The 23,389-nt window shown below is 36.3% G+C and overlaps 1 protein-coding gene across 1 annotated transcript; it reads left to right on the top strand.

The window, feature by feature from the left end:
• Positions 1-668: 668 nt before the first annotated feature.
• LOC116246475 (two pore calcium channel protein 1A) lies at positions 669-23,389 on the top strand. Its single transcript, XM_031618370.2, has 23 exons — positions 669-901; positions 1,660-1,803; positions 1,925-2,032; positions 2,275-2,370; positions 3,724-3,854; positions 4,519-4,579; positions 5,039-5,202; positions 5,655-5,760; positions 5,963-6,040; positions 6,321-6,382; positions 9,168-9,240; positions 10,545-10,610; positions 10,686-10,829; positions 11,905-11,962; positions 13,104-13,211; positions 13,627-13,690; positions 15,735-15,903; positions 19,830-19,894; positions 20,089-20,179; positions 21,358-21,444; positions 22,014-22,085; positions 22,968-23,005; positions 23,119-23,389. The coding sequence occupies exons 1-23, from the start codon at positions 767-769 to the stop codon at positions 23,195-23,197; spliced, it is 2,199 nt and encodes a 732-aa protein (XP_031474230.1). The 5' UTR covers positions 669-766; the 3' UTR covers positions 23,198-23,389.

Raw genomic sequence — 23,389 nt, 5'->3', positions numbered from 1 at the left:
TTACATCAAAAATGGGTCTCATGAATCATAACCAATTGAAGTCAACTAAATACATAATTTAATAGATCACATGTACACTCCATTCAACCGGTTTCACATAATTATATCAATCAGACTTGTGGTTTTTCTTTCGTAAAAGTGAGATTTTACAATGTCAACATTGGTCTACTAGGTGCCATTGGATTATAATTGTTACAAATCACATATGTATATAAATCATATGGCATGCTTCGTCAACGGAGCTCAAAACCAAAAAACATTTGGTAATAGCTTTGTCATGTAAACCATGCGTTATGTTTGAGCAGTACATACATTTGATGATTACTAAAGAAACAATAAGTTAAAATCAGGTAACTTCTTGTGCCTAACACTTAATCAGCATTTGGATGAACAGTGCGCTAAAAAAAATTTGTAGCCCTTGAAACTTGAATTGGGTGTTTAGCAGACATTTTTTTTTTTTTTAAAAAAACATGAAGTCGGCCGTCGCCCGTCGGTCCCAAAAAAGAAAAAGAAAGAAAAAAGAAAAACAGTGGCACGAATGTGATCGATGGTGGCATGAACGTAAACGATGCAAAAAAGCTGTCTCATTTGCTTATGGCCGACGTGGATAGAAAACGCCAAGAAAGCGGGGCCCGCCTACTGCTCCCTCTAGTCTTGATGGCCTCTCCCGCCATTCGCCTGGCTCCGGAGTGCCGGAGAGTCGGGGGAGTGGGGAAAGACAAGGGCGGTCTCTTGCTGAAGGAGACGGAGAGAGCGAGGGAGAGAGATGGAAGATCCATTCATCGACAAACCAAGCAGCAGCAGCGAAAGAAGTGGATTCCGGCGGATGTTTCCGCCGCGACGGTCAGATGCCATCGCCCACGGAACGACTTACGAGAAGGCTGCTGCGCTCGTCGATCTCGTATGTTCATTTCGACCCCCGGCTCTCCTATTCCCAGGCTAGGACATCTGTTTACTCGCTCGATTTTGACAGTTCTTAGGAAAATGAACCGCTGATTGAAGTCTTCTGCATTATTTTTTTGTCGAGTCTAGGTTTTGATTGGATATGTTTTACTCTCGTGAATCGCCGAGAGTTTTCGGTAGAACAAATATGGTAAATGGTGCTCTCGATAAGCTTCTCCTATTGTGTAAACTGTAGTTGGGATTCTCTTTTCTCGGACCAAGACCTGTCGAAAATTGGAGCTCAGCTCTATGTTGCTGAGGCAGAAAAAAGAGCACGGATGGATACTTTGTTCTTTTGCGAAATAGTTTTCGTAATTTACTTCATGGCCATACTTGAGGCCGTGGCTGGGGCATTTGATCCTAAGTTCGGAACATTCCGAGCTCAAGAATTCTTGATTCCGCGGATGAAGATCCCGAGTGGTTTATTGCTAGTCAAGGAAAAGTTTTTTGAAGATATTGAGACTTGAGAACTCGGGAAGTGGCGAGATGATAGTAATTAGAACGGTGATTTCTGCAAAAAATGCCCAAGGTTTTTTTTAAATAGTCTTTTGTTTTTGGGTCATCTAGTAACATTACTTTTAAGTTGAAACTTAACTTTTCTGCTTTTTGATTCCGAAAACCCTGAGATTACTTGTGCGTCTGTGTGCGAATCCGTGCATCCATGTGTTTATATGCTCTTGATGCCTTACTGAACTCCCTCTTTCTCTTCCTTTCCAGGCTGAAGATGGTATTGGTTTGCCTGTTGAAGTGTTAGACGAGCATAATTTTGACAGGACGGCAAGATTGTACTTGATGATTAATAAGATCAATTTTCTCTGGTCCCTTAATCTTTTTGCACTGATTGTGCTTAATTTCCTAGAGGTATTTCGCGACCTCTCCATATTAATATTTCCTGCGGAAAGTCAGTGTCATCATCTCTGTTATAAATGTGTACCTTGAAATAAGTTATAGAATTGAATTTTTGGTTCTATGCTGTCTATAGATGCCATTGTGGTGCTCCAGAGGCACATCAAACGTCTGCAATGACAGAACAAAATATTACCTTGGGGAGCTCCCTTACCTGACCCCCGCCCAATCCCTTTTTTTCGAGGTTTAAGTAACTCGGAACCTGCCTACGATTGTTAATATCTGTTGAGAGAGATATTTTTTTTTTTTGGGAATTGATTAAACAAATGCCTATAGTCATTATAAACGTTGTTTTTATGTGTTATGCTTGGCTACTGAAATGGATCTCATGGGTCATGGACTTCTAAAGTGTGGCTACCAATATAATTGGGAATTCCTTTTCCCCTCTCCTTACATTTTCTTTTGTCAATTGTTTCTTTAATGCAGGGTTCGACTCTGTTCATACTCATTCTGCAGGTGTTCCTCCCGCTTGTCTATATGGGAACACATCTTTTCTGGAAGAATGACGTGAACAAATTAAAGGTGGTTACCTATGCTTGAAGAATATGGCTGTTTTATTCAAATGTATTTGATTATTTAGTTATCACTAGGTATGCCAAGGAAGGATAGATTAAGTTGTAATTCTGCTTGACTCTGTCGCGTCATTCTTTTTTTCTCTTGATGTTGTTTTCCCTGGCTAGACTTCTACTTTTAAGATGTGTTGCAATATGGTTAGGCTTGCATGCATGACCTTCTGCGTTATAGTCACTTTTCATATGGTTGGTTATTGCACAAGGCTATTGCACAAGGCTATCTTGAGTACTTGGTTTGGAATTAAGCTACCTTGCAGTTACTGGACTGGACATATCTTACATGTGTGGGACTCAGCTGACATATGCATGCACCACCTTCTTATGAGCAATCTATGTGTATGGACTATGGACCCTCGAGGCACTTGAAATCAAAGAACAATTTCCTGTTCATGGTGATTTTTGTTGCCTCTTCAATATGAATTCATCCAGATTGTTTAGCTTAAGTATTGAAGACATGCATTATATTCATTAATTTGGGCTTATGATGTGGTAAGCATACGGCCTGTAACAAATAACAATCATAGAAACCGAGTGTAGGGAGTCCTCAAGCTGCTGGGATTTATATTAAAAGAAGTATTAATTGAAGTGAATCTTTCAATATATGAATCCTGTGTCCATTTGAGGACAAAATAAATTGATCGCAATTTATAAAATACTTGGGGCTCCTACTTGAGACCAAATGACCAGCCAATCTTTAGTGCTTAAGCCAGTTTGTCCTTTTATCTTACTTTACCTCAAGTAATAAAAACGTTTTTATAGTCTTCTTTGGTGCACAAAGTAACTTGATAGTGAATGCTTGGGCTTGAGCTTGAGCTTGGGTTGGTCTAATGGCTTCAGGAAAAGGTAAAATCGAAATGGAAAAGCAAGGTTGGCATCTTATGACTCCATTAGATCCTTATTTCCAATTTGTTTCTGAGAGAAGTGCATAAGAGGGAGTCAGAAAATTGGTAAAACAAAAGAACCAATCCTCTGCAATCGGCTCCTAGTCCTAGAGAGGTGTTTGCAGTTTGCACACTCCCTTTTTGTTTTGTATGAACAAAAAAGTACTCTTTGTGCATATATAACAACTTTTCCACTAGCAGCTGTATTCTAAGGATATTTTAGCTAAAAAAAAATGTTCAAGAACAGTACTGTCAACTCCCTGAAAAATTCGACCAAACAAGTCTTTGTGTCCTTTATATTTGTTATAGTGCACGTTTATTTGTCTATTTTCAGAATAATTATTACTCTGAAATCGTCTGAACTTTATTATCATATTGGTTTTAATAGGAAGTTCTTCCTGATTCTTGCTTGACATGTACAGGTCGTTTTTCTTTTCATTTTGATTGCTGATTTAGTGGTTGATGTACTCTATGTGACCCCTGGACCTGTTATGTCATTGCCATTAAGAATTGCTCCATACGCTCGTGTTATCATTGTTATACTGAATGTTAGGTATGCTCTTCTTCTAACCTGATGCTCTTTACCTGTGTCTATCAGTAATGCATGTGAGTGTGAGTGACATGCATTTTAGGCTTTTAGCAGTTCATTTACGTAATGCTGGTCTAACTTGCAAACGTTGGCTATGTCTCAGTCATCTCTGAGAGAAATGCATTTTTTTTAATAAAAAAAGAAATAATTTTCTGAAACAGCATCCATGAAGGTCATTCTGGAAAGAAAATTCTTAATTTATTTTCAGAGTGAACTTTGTCAAATCCAGTACCTTGTCAGAGACTCAGATCCAACTTTAACCCCAAAGCATTCAAAAGAGGAGCAGTCGGTTTCAGAATTTGTCCCTTGAGATTTTTGGAAACCTGTGATATCATCATGACGTGTTCCTCAGGCATTGAAATATTCTTGTCTAAGGTTTCTTTTGATGTTTGAGCTTCTTAAGACATATATTTGGATTGGTGACCTTTTTGTGTATCAATGATATCTGGTCTTCAGTGTCCCAAAAGGAGCTAAATGTGTTTATAAGAAAAAAAGGAATAATCATATTATAGTCATCATGCACTTTATATTCATGTTCAGTTTCATGTTCTTGCAACAAATCAGTCTTTTGCTTTCTGTATCAGTATGAGTCCTTGGGCTGATCCTTCAGTTTTGCTTTGTTAACTAGGGAACTACGAGCATGTATGCTTACGTTGGCCGGAATGATCAGTGTCTTCCTTGATATTGTGGTAATGATTTACGTTTTGATTCGTGTAGATTTCTAACCCTCTTTTCTTTTTTTTTTTTTTGGGTTGGGGGGGGGGGGGTGGTTGGTATGTGTAAGGGGCGGGACAAAACCACACATGGTCATTGATACTTAGTTGCCATTCTGGCAGCATAAAACCATGAATAGAAACCCATCCCGGGGACTATTCTTGGAGCCTGGGACTTGGCTTCTGCAAGGGAATAGCACTCCAAGTATTCAAAACTTGACTACCATTTGACAGCTATGGCCTACCCCACTCTCTCAATCCCCTTGGATTCTGTAGGATCTGACTGGAAATTATACTAGTCAGTCATGGCTGAAACTTGTCCAAATTCATCATCTTAGTGTTTCCGTTAAGATATAAGTTAAGATATAATTTGTCATACTTTTTTTTTTAATCTTTCTTCTATTTCTGTTCAATACTTTCTTTTTATTAATGCAGGCACTCTGGATTTTGTTTCTGCTAATTTGTAGCTGGTTAGCATATGTCATATTTGAAGATACTAGTCAAGGGAAGATATTCAAATCTTATGGTGCCACTTTATATCAAATGTTTGTTCTGTTTACAACATCCAACAATCCCGATGTGTGGATTCCTGCATACAAGTAAGACAATTTGTGTCGCTTGGTGTCTTGATTGATGTGGACTTTTTCTATCAATTCCCCTTTATATGCACTTCTAATTTTAGCAAAATTACTGGTTGATGTTCTGAATGAAACTGATTTGGATAATTAAACTGGCTGGACTGAACAGCAACAAAACCCGGTCAAAGTAAAGTAAACCAGCTGATATTTTGTGTGTGATTGCCCGGAAGACTCATACTGGTGGCTATTCCATCAACTTTTTTGGGTGTCTCTTGGTTCAGTGTGTGATTCAAATAGTTGAACCATCTTCTGAACCAAGCAGATTAGGAGGCTGTTGCTGTTTTACTCAGGAACCCTATTTAAGGACACATCTAAAAATGACAATATAATAAATAGTTTTAACTTAATTCATCTTACAAGTTACAAGCTTTTGCCTTCTGAGAGATCCCTTAGCATTTCTTTCTTTTGCACAGGACATCACGTTGGTATTCTCTTTTCTTTGTCCTTTATGTGTTGCTGGGAGTATATTTTGTGACAAACCTTATTCTTGCCGTAGTCTACGACAGCTTCAAAGATCAGGTGCTTCTTATGGTTCTAATTTGTATGATTGTATCATATCAGAGAGATGTAGTCTATGACTTTATACATCCTGAAAATTGCTTTCCTTGACTAGTATGATTAACAGTGGCACAACTTGTGCAAAAAAAAAGACGTAATTAGTTTGTGACTCGTTAAAATAAAAAAGCTTGACTGTTACCTATTGACGGTTGACCTTGTGCAGCTTGCCAAACAAGTAGCTCAGACGGATACCATGCAGAAACACAATTTAAGTTTAGCCTTTAAGCTAATTGATGATCAAGTAAGTTGAATAGCATCATTGAAGATTTTTGATAATTTTTTGTTGTGGCAAGTGATTCAATACATCAAAACTTGTCTGAGGACGGATTTACATGATTTGTTGACTTTTATTTTGTAAGCTAACTATTCTAATATTAATTATTTGAGAATGACAATTTAAAAAGAGACTTTTCAATCATTGAAGAATTCTTGCTGCGTTCATCATTTATTACTAAGCTCCTCTTTGACCAGCTTTTTTTTCAACTATATGCAATATGTTGGGCTTTTTGTATGGAGAGCAGAAGCGTGGTTTCATTGATAAAGATCAGTGCATTCATCTATTAGAGGAGTTAACGAAGTACAGGTGTTGTGCTCTTGCTATCATCTTCAAGTTACTTATTGCCTTACCAGAGAAATGTTGTCTGCATTGTCTTGACAAGACAGCATGTTGGAACATTTCTGATCATTGATCTTTTTTATAGTTTTGAATTAATCCTTACAGATTTTTACTGGTGAGTATTGCATGAGGTTATGAGAATTTGTGTTTATTGCACTGCCATTGGGCTTTTTGGATCTTTTCCTCTCGCTACAAGTTTTAATTATTTTTGCTCAGGAGAAGTTATCATTCTTTTCATACATAAAAACGTGTATGATGAAAGTGGAAACATTTTTTTTCCCTTTTCTTTTTCTAATCTTTGTTAGATGACACCTTCACCAGTGGAGGTTCAACCTGCTCTTCACATGGCTTAACGGGGTACATAGATGAATGTGGACTTGAAGTTATACCTTTTGGAATATTGTTAACTAAATGTTATTGATGAAGTCAACACTGAAACATTACAATGATCTGCAGACTGCAAAGATAGGTCAGGCATGTGTTTGTGTTTCCAAACGAACACATTTTCTTTGCCAAACTTTAGAAAACAATGAAACTAAGGTTTTGTGTGATGCCGTATTGGTTGCAGGTAGTGGTACAACATATGATACTTTTTCCTGAATAATGTGGTGGTCGTAGTAAGTGAATTCATCTAGTACAGTTAGTCAGTTACTAATAAGCTTTTATTCTCATTGAATTGTGACTAATCGGTGGAAAAGCCAGTCTTGGCAAATGTACTCTCCTTCTCAGAGTATTTGAAAAATTAGAAATTGTAATTAATCAGCAATTTCGAATTGTTGTTAAAAATTGCTATGAATTGATTACAAACTTAGAAAAGTTGGACATGCTCTTAAAAATGAAATAACAACTCCTTAGTCCTTAACTAAGAAAAATAAAAAATACCTGATCGATATGATGTGCCTCTTGGAGACATATCAATTCAAAGAAATGAAATAGAATTTCAAGGTGATATGATGAAACAAATATTGAAACTAATAAAAAGGGTAGAAAGAAGCTTGTGCTACCGGGAGACACATAGTAGTTAACAAAATATATAAATTCAAGTCACTATGAGAAAATGGATGCAGAAATTAATGATTCATAATGCATAAATATTTATTCATCTTAAGAATGATCAGTTTACACTTGTTAATCAATATGACTTTAAATCAAATGCCACTATTTATATGTATATATTTTTATATTTTGGATAATTATTATTTTTCTATCATATTTTACTTTTTATCTGTAACTCTCTCTCTCTCTCTCTCTCTCGCTCTGTGACTGCAAGTTCATTCTTTTTATTCTTTCATTCCACCTATCCCTTATCCACTCAGTACCATCATTAGTTCACTCTCTTTCAAACGGAGGATCACACTAGAACTTGCCAATTATTCATGAATCGTAATTTGTGAGTGCATGATCACATGACTTTGAGACTAAATTGTGAATGTTGAACTGCCAATGAGCCGCATTGCGGTTCATCAGAAATTTAAACAATGAATAGCTGGTGATGGCTACAATTCTGGAGGGTGTAATCCATTTGACATATACCATTGTTAGGATTTTGTAGTCAAGGTTTTTTACTTGTATTAATTGGAAAGTTTGTTGTTCTTGGGAAAAATCTTTGTAATTCAAAAAATTAAAAATTTGTAAGAAATAAGAAAGAAAGCATTATAGTTTTTAAACGGATTTTCTTGCAAAGCCATTAAAACTCATAAATTATCATTAAAATGTTAAAATAAATCCAAAAAGGTTTAAAATAAACTGTTTTTGAAAAAACTTATGAGTCAGAGAAACTGAATGTTGCTTTAGCAAGTGATGCTTGGATGGGATAAGAATATATCATCGCCGATTTGCTTATTGAAGCGAAGTCCTTATGGAATATGATGTGCAACTGGTAGTCTACTTTTGAATACTCTAGCATAGTTTACTTTGGTGTACATTATTAGCTTATTGTTTGAGTTATTCAGACATATAAGTCATCCTGAACGATTGGGGCCTTTAGCACAAGGACTTTCTGCTTGTAAGAGTTGTTTTGTGGAAATATCTAAAGCGTGCCTTCAGATTTTATGCTATCGCAATTCATGTGAATCCACTTCATGCGTATATGTCACTATGTGGCATTTGCATGGATAAATGTGATCAGCGAGTATGTGTTCTAGTTTTTTCTGTCACAATGTTTACGTAAGAAATCTCTTTGTTTTGTTTATATACTTGACATGAAGTAGCAAAATGGTGTTCTTCTGACAGTAGGATTATATGCTAATGTAGTCTATCACTACTTGCATGTTTTTTGATAGGATTATAAGCCAATGCACTCTCTCTTTTTAATTTTTATCTTGAATGTATTTATCATCATCAAGTGGTTATTTTCGTTATATTTGTATGAAAAATTAGTTCTTATATGGAACCTTCTTAATTGTTGCTGAATTTACTTTCAGTTCTGGAACCTTTTCAGTCAATGTAGGATTGATTTTTTCATGTAAACTAACAGAACTTTTCACTTCAGGATGTCATGATGCTAAGGTGATAGTGCTATTTTGAAAAAAAAAAAAAAAAGAAAGATCTTTGATGAGAACTTGTTGTCCAAGTAGATGGAAATTGCTGCCAATTTTTTGTTGATTTTAAAATGTTTTGGTGGCATATTGAGATTTTCAATCTTAAACATTTTTTTTTTGTTTGTGTGTGTGGGCGGGTGTGTATTTTTCTCTACCTAGGATGTTTTTATTATTCTACATTTTTTTTGTTAAGATTAAAATGTTTTCCTTAGGACCTTGCCACGGATCTCAAGGGAGGATTTTGAATATATTTTTTATGAGTTGGACGACAGTGGTGATTTCAAGGTACTAATTTCTTTTGTTGTTCTTTAGAATAGTCTGTAAATTTTATGACTGTTTGTAATGGCTAAATGTCTCAGATTTTACTAAATGCCATGTTTGACACTTCTGTCTTGGGTAATGTCTCATAGCACATGGTAGTGTGTGTACTCCTTTGTGTGTGCTCCTTTGTCCCGGAGCATGGCATGTTCAACTATGCACACGCTCTTTTATTTCTGAGCATAAAAGAGTATGCAGGGTATGAATCATTCTGATATATATATATATATAGCGCCTTCCAATTTCTGTGTCTACCATTCCTGTCCCTATGTTCACATGGAGAGAGAGAGAGAGAGAGAGAGGGAGAGAGAGAGAGAGAGAGATGGGCATGACCTACCGCTTTTCTCCATTTAAGAGCCAAACTCTGGATTGTTTGGCTACTCATGCATATTTTATTCACTGGAAATGGGGGCGCCTGCTGTCATCAGGGGAAGGCTGTAATGAAATGATATCTCAAGAGAATAGCATCCTGTACAAGCTAAACATAGATCCATGAAAAACCTAAAAGAATCACAAGAGAGCAAGTCTTGTGAAATACCAGCTTAAAATCACCAGAGGACAAGTAGTAAACTAGAACCTTAAAAAAGTGGAGATGAAAATGAGGGGTATACCCTTACGAAGTAGTCATATCTAAGGGTTTAATCAATCCATGGTGGACGTAAATGAAAAGGGGCATACCCTTTAGGATACAATGTAGTCATATCTAAGTGCATCCATTTGGTCATTCACTTTGTTGTCATGTCTTCAAAATGGTTCTAACAATTCCTTAGCTAATGCTTGAAGACAGTTGATACATTTTTTAAGGCAAACTTAGTGCATTGACAAATAAAGAAAGTAGCTCGAGGAACATAAATATGATTAGCTTCTGCATCCAAATGCTGATGCCGTACCTGATGTGTATGCTACCCAATTCATAAATAAATGTACATGCCACCCTCAAACTTGATGAAGCTAAAGAGGCATCTGCTTGTTTGCAACCCTGCAAATAGCTTATGACCTTGACGCGTATGTTAATCATGATCTTTTTGCCTACGTCTGGCCTCTTCATAGTGTCTAATTAGCTACTTTTTTGCCAAAAATTGGCCAGTTAACGTATCTTAGTATTTTCCCTTCTCGATGTTGTTCCTTTTCTTTTTAATTTTGAAAAAGAAAAATCCAGGAAAAATTATTAGGTGACTTAAGCTAAAAAATTACTTTGTTGCTTGGGTCAGTTAAGAATCAAATTGCGTTTCTGTTATGGTGATTTTCAATCATCTTTTGCTTTTATGCAGATTAATTTGGATGAATTTTACGATCTCTGCCTTGCAATATCCCTACAGTTTCAGAAGGAGGCTTCGGTGCGTTACATTGGTCAATTTGTATCATATAGCTTTTGTTTATCTGGACGCTTAGATATTTCATCTGTTCTGCAGCCTTCCTGGTTCGAGAAATATCCTTCATTTTATCACTCTGCTTTGTGCAAATACTTGAAAGGATTTGTGAGGAGCTCAATATTTGGATACATAATCTTTTCCATATTAGCACTTAATTTGGTCACTGTTATCATTGAAACAACGGTAAGTGACAATCATTTGGTGGCACCAGTTTGAAGTGTAATACTTAATTTTTTTTTCCACTTCTCACTGAAATAGTGCCGTAAATACACCTTTCTATACCATCACCATCCAATTTGAAGTATGATGAGATCTTTAGAACCCTCTTGTGCAGCCTTGGAAAATTAAAACCACAGTGCTATGATCAGTTTGAAATTGGTTTCTGTTGGATTGTTAAATAGATTTTTAATTACAACCTTTTGTTTAGAACATCCACTGTTTTGTGTATTGGCTCTGATTGACTGGAGAATCGCCAGAAGATTGGGCAGAATGTTATCCAACACATGTGCACGTCAATTAGCCAATTTTGTGGGTTAGCGGATCTGGCTTGGATGGAGAGGACAACTTAACTCTTTAGGAAACTTGAAATTGTTCCCTTGTAGATGAACTATGAAGCATGTAGATATGAGCTCAGGATGCTTACAAACTACAAGCTATAATCAATGCATGGAAAATTATATAAGGGATTTTTTTTCATGTTATTTTACTTTGTAGCCCCTGGAATATGCTTGTAGGTGTCTGTAAGGAATTTTAGATGCATCCATATGATTTCATATCCCATGTAATGCAAACTTTTTGCAGGCTAGAAAATAGAAATGAATATTGCGTTCGTGAGATCCTTCCAATTTCCATTTGTGCCTCTTGTTGCTCTTCTATTCTTGTTTCATACTTCTTGCTCTGTCCATATATCTGTTCCTCTGAAATGGAGTCCCTATAGCATGGTACCAAAATGTAGAGGGTCGAAAGAACTTTTGAAAGGCCTAGAGAACTTCCATTTGATGGGATGTCTGGTCCATGGAAGAAGCTGCAAAAAGGATATCTTAACTTCTCATAGGGCTAAAATTTTCGATGATTCTGTATCATTAAGTTCCCATTCTTCATGGATTCTTCTGTTGATTTTCTGTAGCCTGATTTTGCTTTTAGTTTGCTTTTAGTTTTGTTCTACTCAGAACATTTTGAGCTTAATGGTCTGGAGTTGCCTTTACCATATTCACGACCTTGGTTGTATTAATATCATATTTCATTATTGTTTCTGTAGTTGGATATTGAAAACAATTCTTCTCAAAAATTTTGGCAAAAGGTTGAATTTTTCTTTGGTAAGTATATGTAAATGTCTAGCTTCATCCATTTCTTGTTTTCTGGTATATATTCCTTTTTTCAGTTTCCTGTTGTACTCTGGCTTTTGCTATTTTATTGTTATGACTCTCGTACCTTGGGTTACTCCCTCCCTCCCTCTCTCTCTCTCTCTCTCTCTCTCTCTCTCTCTCTCTCTCTCTCTCTCGTGCGCGCGCGCGCATGCGCACACACACACATGACATATAAAAGTTCTAAGCTCAAAGACTTGTGACTTGATTTGCAGATGGTTTGTCCTTTTGACTTGCCGGATCAACTTGGTGGCTTGCTTGGGTCATGACAACTGCATATTTTATATTAGATATAATTTACATATGTACATAGGATGTCTATAGTGCATAGATAACTAGTACACTATACGAAACACATACTAAATGTATACATGCATATGGGATAAAGCTCTTAGTGACATATTTATTCTAATTATTTGTTACAATTTATCTATGTGCGTACTGCATACATGCACAATTACATATGTAAATGTGTATGTGTTTCTCTGTACACAAACTCGTGCACAGTTTTATATATTTCAGACAGTAAAAATCTGTTTACAAGACTCAGCAGTCATGCTAAAAATTTCAGATGATCTGGCTGTGTATTGCCACTTGTCAGCTATTCTGGTGGTTTTTTTGGGGTACCAGAGAGCTGATTGAGACCAACAACCTGGTTTTGACAAGTTTCCAAATGCATCTGACATGCTGCTGCAGTGTGTTATTGTGTGTGCGCATGTGGAGTTTTATGGAGAGAAGTGGGGAAGAAAAGGGAAGGGGAAGAGGGGGGGGGGGGTGGGTGGGTTTAGGAAACGTGCTTGTTGAAGGTTTGTAAGTTTGTGCACAACTGCACATGCATCTTATGATTGTTGCATTTCATGGTAATTCTATATCAATTTGGTGACTGGGTTATTCAGCGGGCTTTGACTTGTGTGGAGTTTCCAATAACTCTTGGAAGATCAACAAAGAAATATTTCCAATAAATCTGAGCATTCTTGCATATCTCACCTGATGTTTTTAGAAATAAATATGAAGGTTACTTTGTGGAGGTTTCACTTCTTGATAAACTTAGAAATGGTTGGCATAACCTGGATAGTTATATAATGTTATGCAGGTTGGATATATGTTCTGGAGATGGCTCTGAAGGTGTTTTCATATGGCTTTGATAATTATTGGAGGGAAGGCCCAAATCGTTTTGATTTTGTGATCACATGGGTAATAGGTAAATATAAACGTGCTACATCTTTCTCGCAGGTGTAAAAGTGTGCCCGAACATGAGAAAAATTATACATTTCCAGTATCCATCTTGCCTTATTGATATGATTGCTTTACTGATCACCCCACTCTGCCAAGGTTACTTGTTATATAGCTATGTTGCAAAACAAAAAATAAAATGGCAATTTGGAACTTCAAATTGGAATTCTTAATTTCCAACATACTTCTTAAATATGAGCACTGTTCCTTTTTCTCAGATTATGTGCTAGTGGCTGCATTAGTTGAATGAATGAGGAAAAAAGATGATATAAGAGGCAGGGGAGAGAGAGAGAGAGAGAGAGAGAGCTATTGGCGATTCTTTTCATGCAATTTTTACATGTCATTTGCTTATCTTTTTTACATTTGGTTATTCTTTTTTGCAGTTATTGGCGAAACAATTTCATTTACAGCACCTCATGGGCTTGATTTTCTTTCAAATGGTGAATGGTATGTTTCATTGATTAATGGAGTTTGGATCTATCCAAAGTTCTGAAGAAAGTTTTATACGATTATATTCAACTTCTATATCTAAGAATGCACATATTACTTTGTTTTCTCCTTCTGTATTTCCTTCCATTCCATGTAAAATAAGGATGTTTTAGTTGCATCAAACACTAGGTCTCCATGGTAGGCCAGCCTTCACACATTCACTATATGCTGCATGTGTTCATGACATTGTCTTCTGAAAAATAAGTTAACATATAGGATATTAACATCCATGATCCATCATCTCTGGATTCAATTTTTACTCTAGCTTTAGCAAATTAACCTGAAGAATGTGTTCAACAAAGTTTTTGAATCATCACTACTGTTTCTTTACCTTGTCTAAGACCCTTTTCCACTTGAAGTGCGGTCACCATAGTGGCCAATGCTTTGGCTTAGGGGAAGGCAAATTTTGTAAAAGGCATGCATTTTTTATCATTATACTTTTTCCTTGTTTAGGGACACACACATGCAAAATCCCCTACTCAATTTATTGTGTAAAATATGCCAATCTTCATCAAAAAGCTTGCAAAAAATTTCCAAGCAATGCTATCTTTTAGTTTTAGACACTGTAGGCGACCGCCTTGAATTGCTGTAGTGTACACTAACAAACTGAAGCCACTAGTGTGGCTACAGCTATGTCACATAGGTACGGGTGCTGGTATGGGTACCGGTGCGAGTACGGGTACAAACTATTTTCAAAAAACTCGGGTGAGGGGGTACGGCCGTATATATATATATATATATATATATGTATATATATATATATATATATATATATATATATATATATATATATATATGTTCACAAAAAAAACGTAGGAAGAAATGATAAACAAGTAAATAACATAAAAATATCTATGACAAGTAAACAACAAAGAAAATATATACCTACGGCTCTTGCAGCAGTTTGTTTAAGAAACCTATGAAAAACTTTAAGCATATAGATATAATACTAATACATATCAATGCCAAAGTCATCTGCTGCACATATTGCAAAGTTGCAATGGAATGAGGAAAATCATCTACCAAACAACTGACCAGTCCCTTAGACAGTCAAATATGAACCACAGCTCAGCAATGTGGAACTGGAATCTAAGTGCTAAATGCTGAAATGGAATGGGTTACAGGTCAGTTACAGAAAATAATATAGGAGCACACATGAAACAACAAAAAAGAGGAAGAAACCGGTTCAAATCGAACAATAAAAAAGGCACGGTGCACTGTTAACTGAAAAAAATATGGTTGCATATAAATACAAAAGGGAAAGGGCAAACACTATGATTTTCGAAGAAGAAAAAGGAGAGTAGTTTATGTAGGTCATAGAAGAAGGGAGGACGATTCTAAACCTGCTGCCGGAAGTGAACAGATAGACTGTTGGATGATGGGAGTCCGCCAAAAAAGAAAAAAAAAACTTAAATATGAAGCTTCAACAAAAAAATGCCCAAATCAGTCGGTGAAGTCGGTGAACAACTGCAGCTGTGTCGTCCTTCGCCAGAGGCATTACCTCTCACTGAAAACTGCCAGAAACCAGTCGACCGAGCACCAACGTCACCAAAGAACCAAACATCTGCTGCTACAATGGGTAATACGCACGGCCCTTGACAAAAGTCAAGGGCTTTGCATTTTCTTTAAAAGTAAGAAAAGGAAAAACCAAAACCTAATCCAAAGTTGGACTTGGTCAACTTTGACCAAGTCTGAAAAATACCGGATACGTACACGGGTACGTTGACCGTATCCGATATGGTCAGACACATACCTAGGATGTATCCAAGTACGTACCAGTACGATACAGGTACTGCTCTTTTAGAGCCGTACTCGTGTTACAGATGTTTTCATGAAATAAATGGTCCATTATCTCTAGCACTGAAAGAAAAATCTGTAAAACTTTTATTGTTCTAATTACATTAACTGCTAGCTACGAGACTGCAAGTCCTGAAATATCTGTTTTCCTCCTTTCAAAATATGTTCTGCAATTCTTGATATATCTTTTTTTTTCTTCTTTCAGGATCCGTTACCTTCTTATTGCAAGGATGCTGCGCTTAACTAGACTATTGATGCATGTGCACCGCTACAGGGCATTTGTGGCTACATTTTTTACTCTTATTCCGAGCCTGATGCCATACCTTGGAACCGTCTTTTGTGTACTGTGTATTTATTGCTCTCTTGGGTTGCAGGTACTAGTGCCATACTGGTTCTTCTTTTATTGTCTGGCCTTTTGTTTGGGAAATTTCTTATAGAGTAGCTTAAGTAGCAATTTCTATGTGCTTCTTGCTCTCTTGGGTTGCAGGTACTAGTGCCATACTGGTTCTTCTTTTATTGTCCGGCCTTTTGTTTGGGAAATTTCTTATAGAGTAGCTTAAGTAACAATTTCTATGTGCTTCAAGAATGTTTTGAAAATACCCCATTGCTGTGGTCATCTGCAGCCAGCTAGAAATATCCCAATATTTTTTAGAAGATCATTGAAAGAAAATTACTGTGATATTATCCTGTTATATTTCTGATATTTTTATCAGGCATTCAGGAAGCTTCGTTTTTAAACATGAATTTCGTTTGATTTTCTCTAATGATTTTTGCAAGAAAGTAATTAGAAAACCTATTATCTTGTAACTTTTTCTTTGTTTTTATACTTTTAAGGAGTGTTGTACGTATCGTATGATACGTATCGTATCGTTTAGGAAACATGATATGATACACTTCCCGTATCGTAAATTTGAAGGTACTAGTGCCATACTGGTTCTTCTTTTATTGTCTGGCCTTTTGTTTGGGAAATTTCTTATAGAGTAGCTTAAGTAGCAATTTCTATGTGCTTCTTGCTCTCTTGGGTTGCAGGTACTAGTGCCATACTGGTTCTTCTTTTATTGTCCGGCCTTTTGTTTGGGAAATTTCTTATAGAGTAGCTTAAGTAACAATTTCTATGTGCTTCAAGAATGTTTTGAAAATACCCCATTGCTGTGGTCATCTGCAGCCAGCTAGAAATATCCCAATATTTTTTAGAAGATCATTGAAAGAAAATTACTGTGATATTATCCTGTTATATTTCTGATATTTTTATCAGGCATTCAGGAAGCTTCGTTTTTAAACATGAATTTCGTTTGATTTTCTCTAATGATTTTTGCAAGAAAGTAATTAGAAAACCTATTATCTTGTAACTTTTTCTTTGTTTTTATACTTTTAAGGAGTGTTGTACGTATCGTATGATACGTATCGTATCGTTTAGGAAACATGATATGATACACTTCCCGTATCGTAAATTGTGGTGTATCATACTTGTATCGTACGATACATATGATACAGGCCCCCGTATCGTGCGATACGGGCTGATTTCAAAAAAGGGGGGCCCAAACCCCCCTTTTTCGATTTTTCTTCATAAAAACCCGCCTCTTCTTCATTTCTAACCTAGAGATTGTGCCGCCTTGGAGGAAAATCATCGATTTCCACCATGAAATCATCGATTTTCACCATGAAATCATCGATTAAACTATGGATTTGTGCGTGGGTGGCTTATTCCTGTTGGGAGGAAAGAGGTTTTTTAAATCATGAAGATGAAGATGGAGATGAGGATGGGAATGAGTATGATGAAGATTATGAATGAGGGTCGAGAGTGCTTTCATTTTATATGTGTTGACATTGAACATTTTCACAATTCCATTATCATCTTGTGATGTAATATATAACATTTCAAACTTGCTTTTTGATGTGGTATCTCATAGACTTTATGGACCTTATGACTTATGAATCTATGGTTATGAAATTATGATATACGTTATGTAATTGTTGACTTGTGCTTTCTAGATTGATATTGTTATGAATTTTGATGTTTACGAATGATAAACCGTAACTTTATAGCAATAATAAGTCTGTCATTCTGTCAAACATGTTTTTTATGAAGAACATATTATTCTTGATTTTTACTGATTTTTTAATGATTTTTTCGATTTTTTTCTTATTTAATTTTTTTCTGATTTATTTTAAAAAAAAAACGATATGGTTACGATATTTTACGATATGACGTATCTTAAAGCCAGACCGATACGGTTTATGATACACTTTTTCAATGTTGTAAAAAACGTATCGTAACCGGTATCGATCGGGCTTTAAGATACGCCGTATCGTAAAATATCGTAACGTATCGTAACCGTATCGTAACCGTATCGCATTTTTTAAAAAAATAATAATAATAAATCAAGAAAAAATCAAAAAATAATTCAAAAAATTCTTAAAAAATCAGTAAAAATAAAAAATAATAAGTTCTTCAATCCATGAAATTTCAATGTGGAAGACTTTCAAATCCAAACCATTGGAATTCAAAGCCGAATGGAGACTTATGTCTAAATTATGCACATCACTTTCATTGGATCCTATCAGATTTGGATGTAAGATCCACTTTGAATATGCAAAACCGGGAGGCCGAGCTAAATGAAAAATTAGGGCTTTCAAATGCTCATTCCTCTATGTGAAGGTGGGTGAGGCACCGATCGCCTTCTCCCGCCATGGAGCCGCCCGATGCAACCTATCACTGTTACCCTTCACGCACCGCCAGCTTATTCTCTATGCCCAGCACAACGAAAATGGCGACGGCCAATGGCGCATCAAGCGGCAGCAGAAGTGAGGTAAAGGCAGAAGAAGGGGGCGGAGAAGAAAGAAGAGCAGACCGCCGGGCAGCCCTGCTTTCTTCTTCTCTCTTTCCCATCGACGGCTCGACGGTCCTCCCTTCGTCTCGCTATCTTCTGAAACGGAGCAGAGGGAGGGTTTCTCACCCATATCCCTTCATTCGCCGTCCGTTGCCATTCTCCATCCGTCACTGGTTGTCGGTCGCCGTCGGTCTGTAGCTGCCCAAACACCCACCGGAACTGTTGAAAGTCAAGAGAGAGGAAGGAGAAGGGTCGGGCATCGAAGGGTTTTTACTTTTTGGTTGTTTAATGTCTCCTAAAAAATTAGCACGTATCGTGCGATACAGGGTGTATCGCCCCGTATTGTATGATACGGGCCTTGTATCGCACGATACGTGCGATATAGGGCCGATACACCCCTCATCTACGATACGGGGGGTGTATCGTATCGTAAAATGTGATCAATAGGATACGTATCGTACGATACGGGCTCGTATCGTACGATACGTACAACACTGCACTTTTTACAACATTGCTTTTAAGTTCTAAAATGCCACAGCTTTCCCAATACTTTCCCAAGAAAATCTCATCTTGCAAAAAGGTTCCCAAAAAAAATATATGGAACTGAATTTTTTTGTTTTGGGCATAAATGGCCATACAAATCGGTGCGAAGTTTGTCGTAGGAGTGAGAGATGTGAAAAATAAAGACAACACTGAAGTAAATTTGAGAAATATAGATGTAGATATATAGTTCCTAAGAGAAAAGAGGTTGTTGTGAGAAAGAAATTTTACAAATGTGTATCAGCATCATCCCGAACTGTTATCTTAAGGAAACAACTACAATCAGGAAAGAAAGAATCTGATGTCAGAAATCCTGTGGAGAGGAGCGTCAAGATTGATATGTTTGCATTATGAAAATTGAGAATCTTCTTTATGATTACTTAAGGCATCTGACTTCTTCTTGTGAACATGGTTTTGTTTCATAAAACAACAATTTGGAAATATTGCTATAGTAAACCCTCACAGTGTATTTTCATCGATATGCTTTTTCTTATCTGAAATGATCTTGCCATTTTTTCCGTTCCAAGTGGTCACTTTGTAAGTAATGTATGTTTTGTGTCATTAGTATGGCTTTGCATGATTTTAAATAGGCAAATATTCAGTGAATGTATTGGCAGGGTCTTTTTGCTTCATATGCTTACATGAAAATTGTTGTCAGGTTAGCAACTGAATTATGTTGTGCTCCTGTTAATAGTACTTCATGGATCGTACATGCTTCACAATATTCTTTTAGCCAAAATTGGTGCTAGATGCAGTGAGACAACTCTGCTTATATTAGCGCTTTCTGTGTATGAGTTGTTGTTAGCTTGACAGGAATATGATGCGACTCTTGAAAGTTTTGCAAACTCCAGGGATAAATTTTTTCTCATCTCTGAAGTAATTCGATCAATTAATATTGCTTATACAGACTTTTTTTTTTCACTGTTCAGCTCTTTGGCGGCCTTGTCTATTCAGGGAACCCTAAACTGGAGAGCACAGACCTTTGGGATGATGAGTATCCTTCTCAAGTTGCTATAGGCTGGCTGATCCATTTTTAGAACTGCATTTTACTTTGTTCATTGATCTTGTCAGTGAGGGCTGTATGATGATTAATGTTCGATTTTAGTTCTTTTCTTATGTGATGAAGGTGTTACAATATTATTTTAAAAAGCAGCATTGTTGGTCATCATATTTCCTTAATACAAGTAGCTATCTACTTTTCAATTTCAATGATTATCCAAATGGAATGGTGACACTATTCAATCTGCTTGTTATGGGCAATTGGCAAGTATGGATGCAGGTACTTTGACCAATACTGAAGATTCATCCTCTTAAACTTGGAGTTACTTATGTACTAGTGCCAACCTTTTAATATGAATAAAAGTTTATTTTATACTTTTATGTCTGAGGATATTGCTAAATTTATCACTGGATGAAGCAAAACTCTTTAGGACATCTGAACACTTCGTGAACAATATCTAAAGGCTGATGTGGATGTAGTCCATCCACATTGCTGTAATATGCAAAAACCAACCATGGTTGATGGGTGGTCTTGACACCTGAATCAGTCTTTCATTGGCAGTGTTTCTGTTCTTGCCTCGTAGCTTCTATGAATGAACAGATTCAGATTGTCTGTCTCCAAACAACAATAGAATGTAGTACTAAATGGCGGAAAGTAGTCAGGGGCACAGATACAATTTTTTCTTGGAGGGGCTGACATGTGTGTATGTGTGTGTGTGTGTGTGTGTGTGTATATATATATATATATATATAATGGCCCCAAAAACTAGAAATCAAGTTGATGTCCTAAATGTAATCTCTGAAAATTTTCGGCAGGGCCCATTACATTTTTCAAAATTTTTACATGGACCAAGGTAAAATTTTTGAAAACGTGAAAAGATAAAGTTTTGTTTTTCAAAATCTAAGGGGAATGGGGGTGGCCTTTGCCAGCCCACCTTGTCTCTGCCCCTGAAAGTAGCAATAATGGTGTTTATCACCCGAACCAGTTTGATTTTTGCCTGAGACAGTGAAAATTTCCACCCGATTGTTACCCAAGTGTATCTGGATAGAATTACTGATTAGCTGACTAAAACTTTTGAAATGCTATATCCAAGGCTTGGATCAACTTTTGACTAGCAGGCTCTTACATATTATGAGGATATGTTGTCTTCAGTAAGAAATTTTGAGACTGCATCAAGATTAATCTTGGAGTAGGGGCCAAGCTCTTACCAGCCAATTCATTATTATAGATGTGCTTTGAATTGTTTGTTAGCTGATAATGGAACATATGCTTCAAATTTTTCATTTTTTAAAATTTTTGGAGGTCACATGTCACATTGCAAAAGAAGTAAAACAATTGTTTATCGGATAGCTCAATTTTTCTATTTTTTGCAAATTCATGAGTTTATTTTTTCTGGAAAAGTGCCTCTTTTTTCTCTCACGTGCCTGAAATTGCTTATGCCTGATTTTATATTTTAGAGCTACGTGGAATTGACTGGAACATCATGGGCAATAGTCTTCTTTGCAAGTTTTTACGTCATTACAGTCCTGATGCTGTTAAATCTGGTAATGTAACTTATTTTATTGAATATATATATATATGGGCCTTCTTTTTCTTCATTGGCTACCCTACTTCTTTCAGTTCTCTTGTTATCTCTAATTATTATCTTTGTCAGCAATGGTGGGCATCTAATAGATAATATCCAATGTGCATTTTCACAAATTTTTGCAATTTGCAATATTAAACAGTAGAATATGCTGGTGTCCCTGAAACTGATGTTCCTTTTACTTGCGTTTGACTAGGTTTTTAGAAATGAAAGTTTCACATTTCAATCCTTTATCTATTGACTATTCTTATCTAGTTTAGGATGGTTATTTGTTTAGATGGACAACTTAAATATTTTACACCACCTAGCATTAATGGTTGCCGATACACACTATTATTATTACTTTTCATTATGATGTATGTGGAAAGACCAGCTCTAACTATGCTGAAAAACTCATGCAGAGCTTGAATAGAATCACCCAGGCTCTTACTAAACATAGGGTGTTAAGTCTTTCAAGTGTCAAACTTTCATGTTCCAAACACTGGGTCTTTACTGCTCTGATTTACTTTTTGGGTTGATACATTGTAGATTGTGGCATTCGTGTTGGAGGCCTTTTTTGCTGAAATGGAGCTGGAGAGTACACAAGATGAAAATAGAAAGGTCAGGGTGCTATCAGGAGTAATATCGTTTTCTGCTATTAAAGTGTCATATATGCTCACCTTGGTTGAACTATGAATGTATTCAAATTTGTAAACAAAATTTACTTTTTCTCTTGCTCAGACATCACCGATTTTGTGCTGTTATCATGGTTCTGATTGATAAACTGGACTATAATTTGGAAAGAGGTGGCTTAGCCGCCATTAATGGTCCTCATGAATAGTGATCTGTGGAAAAGTGAGGTTCTTTCATTGTTCTTTTGAATAGAAAGAATTGTCTTTAATTTGCATGTCATAATTAGTATGAGGAAGTACCTGTAGTTGGTTCTGTCACATTCATGTCAGGAATTATTGGCTGTTTGATTGGAGACAGCTTTTCCTTATGCAATGGTTAAAGCTTTAACATGGTAACCGGAGAAGATGCAAAGTGCCTTTCCTCCAAAAAGAGGCAGAACTTTTGCCAAGGTTCCAACTTCCATAATTTTTTGCAGAGACAAATTTTGCCTAATGCAAACCTTTTCTACCAATAAAGCGGGGCCTCTTGGTATCTTCTCAAAATAAAAATTGTCTACGTTGATGGGCACATACGTGATCTGCCAACAAATCTCATTTTTTGACTGCACATATGAATACTTTTGTCACAATGTCTCATACTTGCCGTGTTCTTTGCTCAAGTTCATTAGTAATCTTGGGTATACTTCTGCTAGAAAAGGGTTACTTAAACATCTCGTTTAATTCATTATTGTCTCTGCTAATTTTTTATTCACTGATAAGAAAATCAACATCGTTCATTGGTGCAACCTCATTGTGCTTGATTATTTCAATTTTCTAAAGATTAACTTGTTGCATTTTTATGGCACTTGACTCTTCAAATTTATTTTGTCAGGATCGAAGGAGTTCCTTTGTGCCACAATTGCGTGTTAGGTATGTCAGCCCACCATCTTCACTATTCTAGTATACATTTTCTTTAAGAAGACATCTTGTCTTTATTTAGAATAATTTTTGCATTCATCATCTCCTCTAATCCTTTGCTGCAGTTCAAAAAGGAGCGGCAGAGTACATATTTTGCTCCATCATATGCTAAGTGCTGAGTTAGAAAAAAATAATGGATGTTAGTCATAGTTTCTCCTGGTTTCCCTTCTATATATACTTGTTGATGCAAGTGCGAGTATCCTGATCTGTGTGACCTATATTAGTTTTCTTTTTTTCTCTTCTTGCTTGATTGCTGTTTCTATCAATTATATGTGTTCTTGTACAGTGTACCTGCAAAGTCATTAGAATGATAGATGTGATTATACCTTCGTTCCC

Source organism: Nymphaea colorata, chromosome 1 (assembly GCF_008831285.2).
Source record: "Nymphaea colorata isolate Beijing-Zhang1983 chromosome 1, ASM883128v2, whole genome shotgun sequence".
In the NCBI taxonomy this organism is placed as follows: domain Eukaryota; kingdom Viridiplantae; phylum Streptophyta; class Magnoliopsida; order Nymphaeales; family Nymphaeaceae; genus Nymphaea; species Nymphaea colorata.
This window is presented reverse-complemented; position numbering and strand designations above follow the sequence as displayed.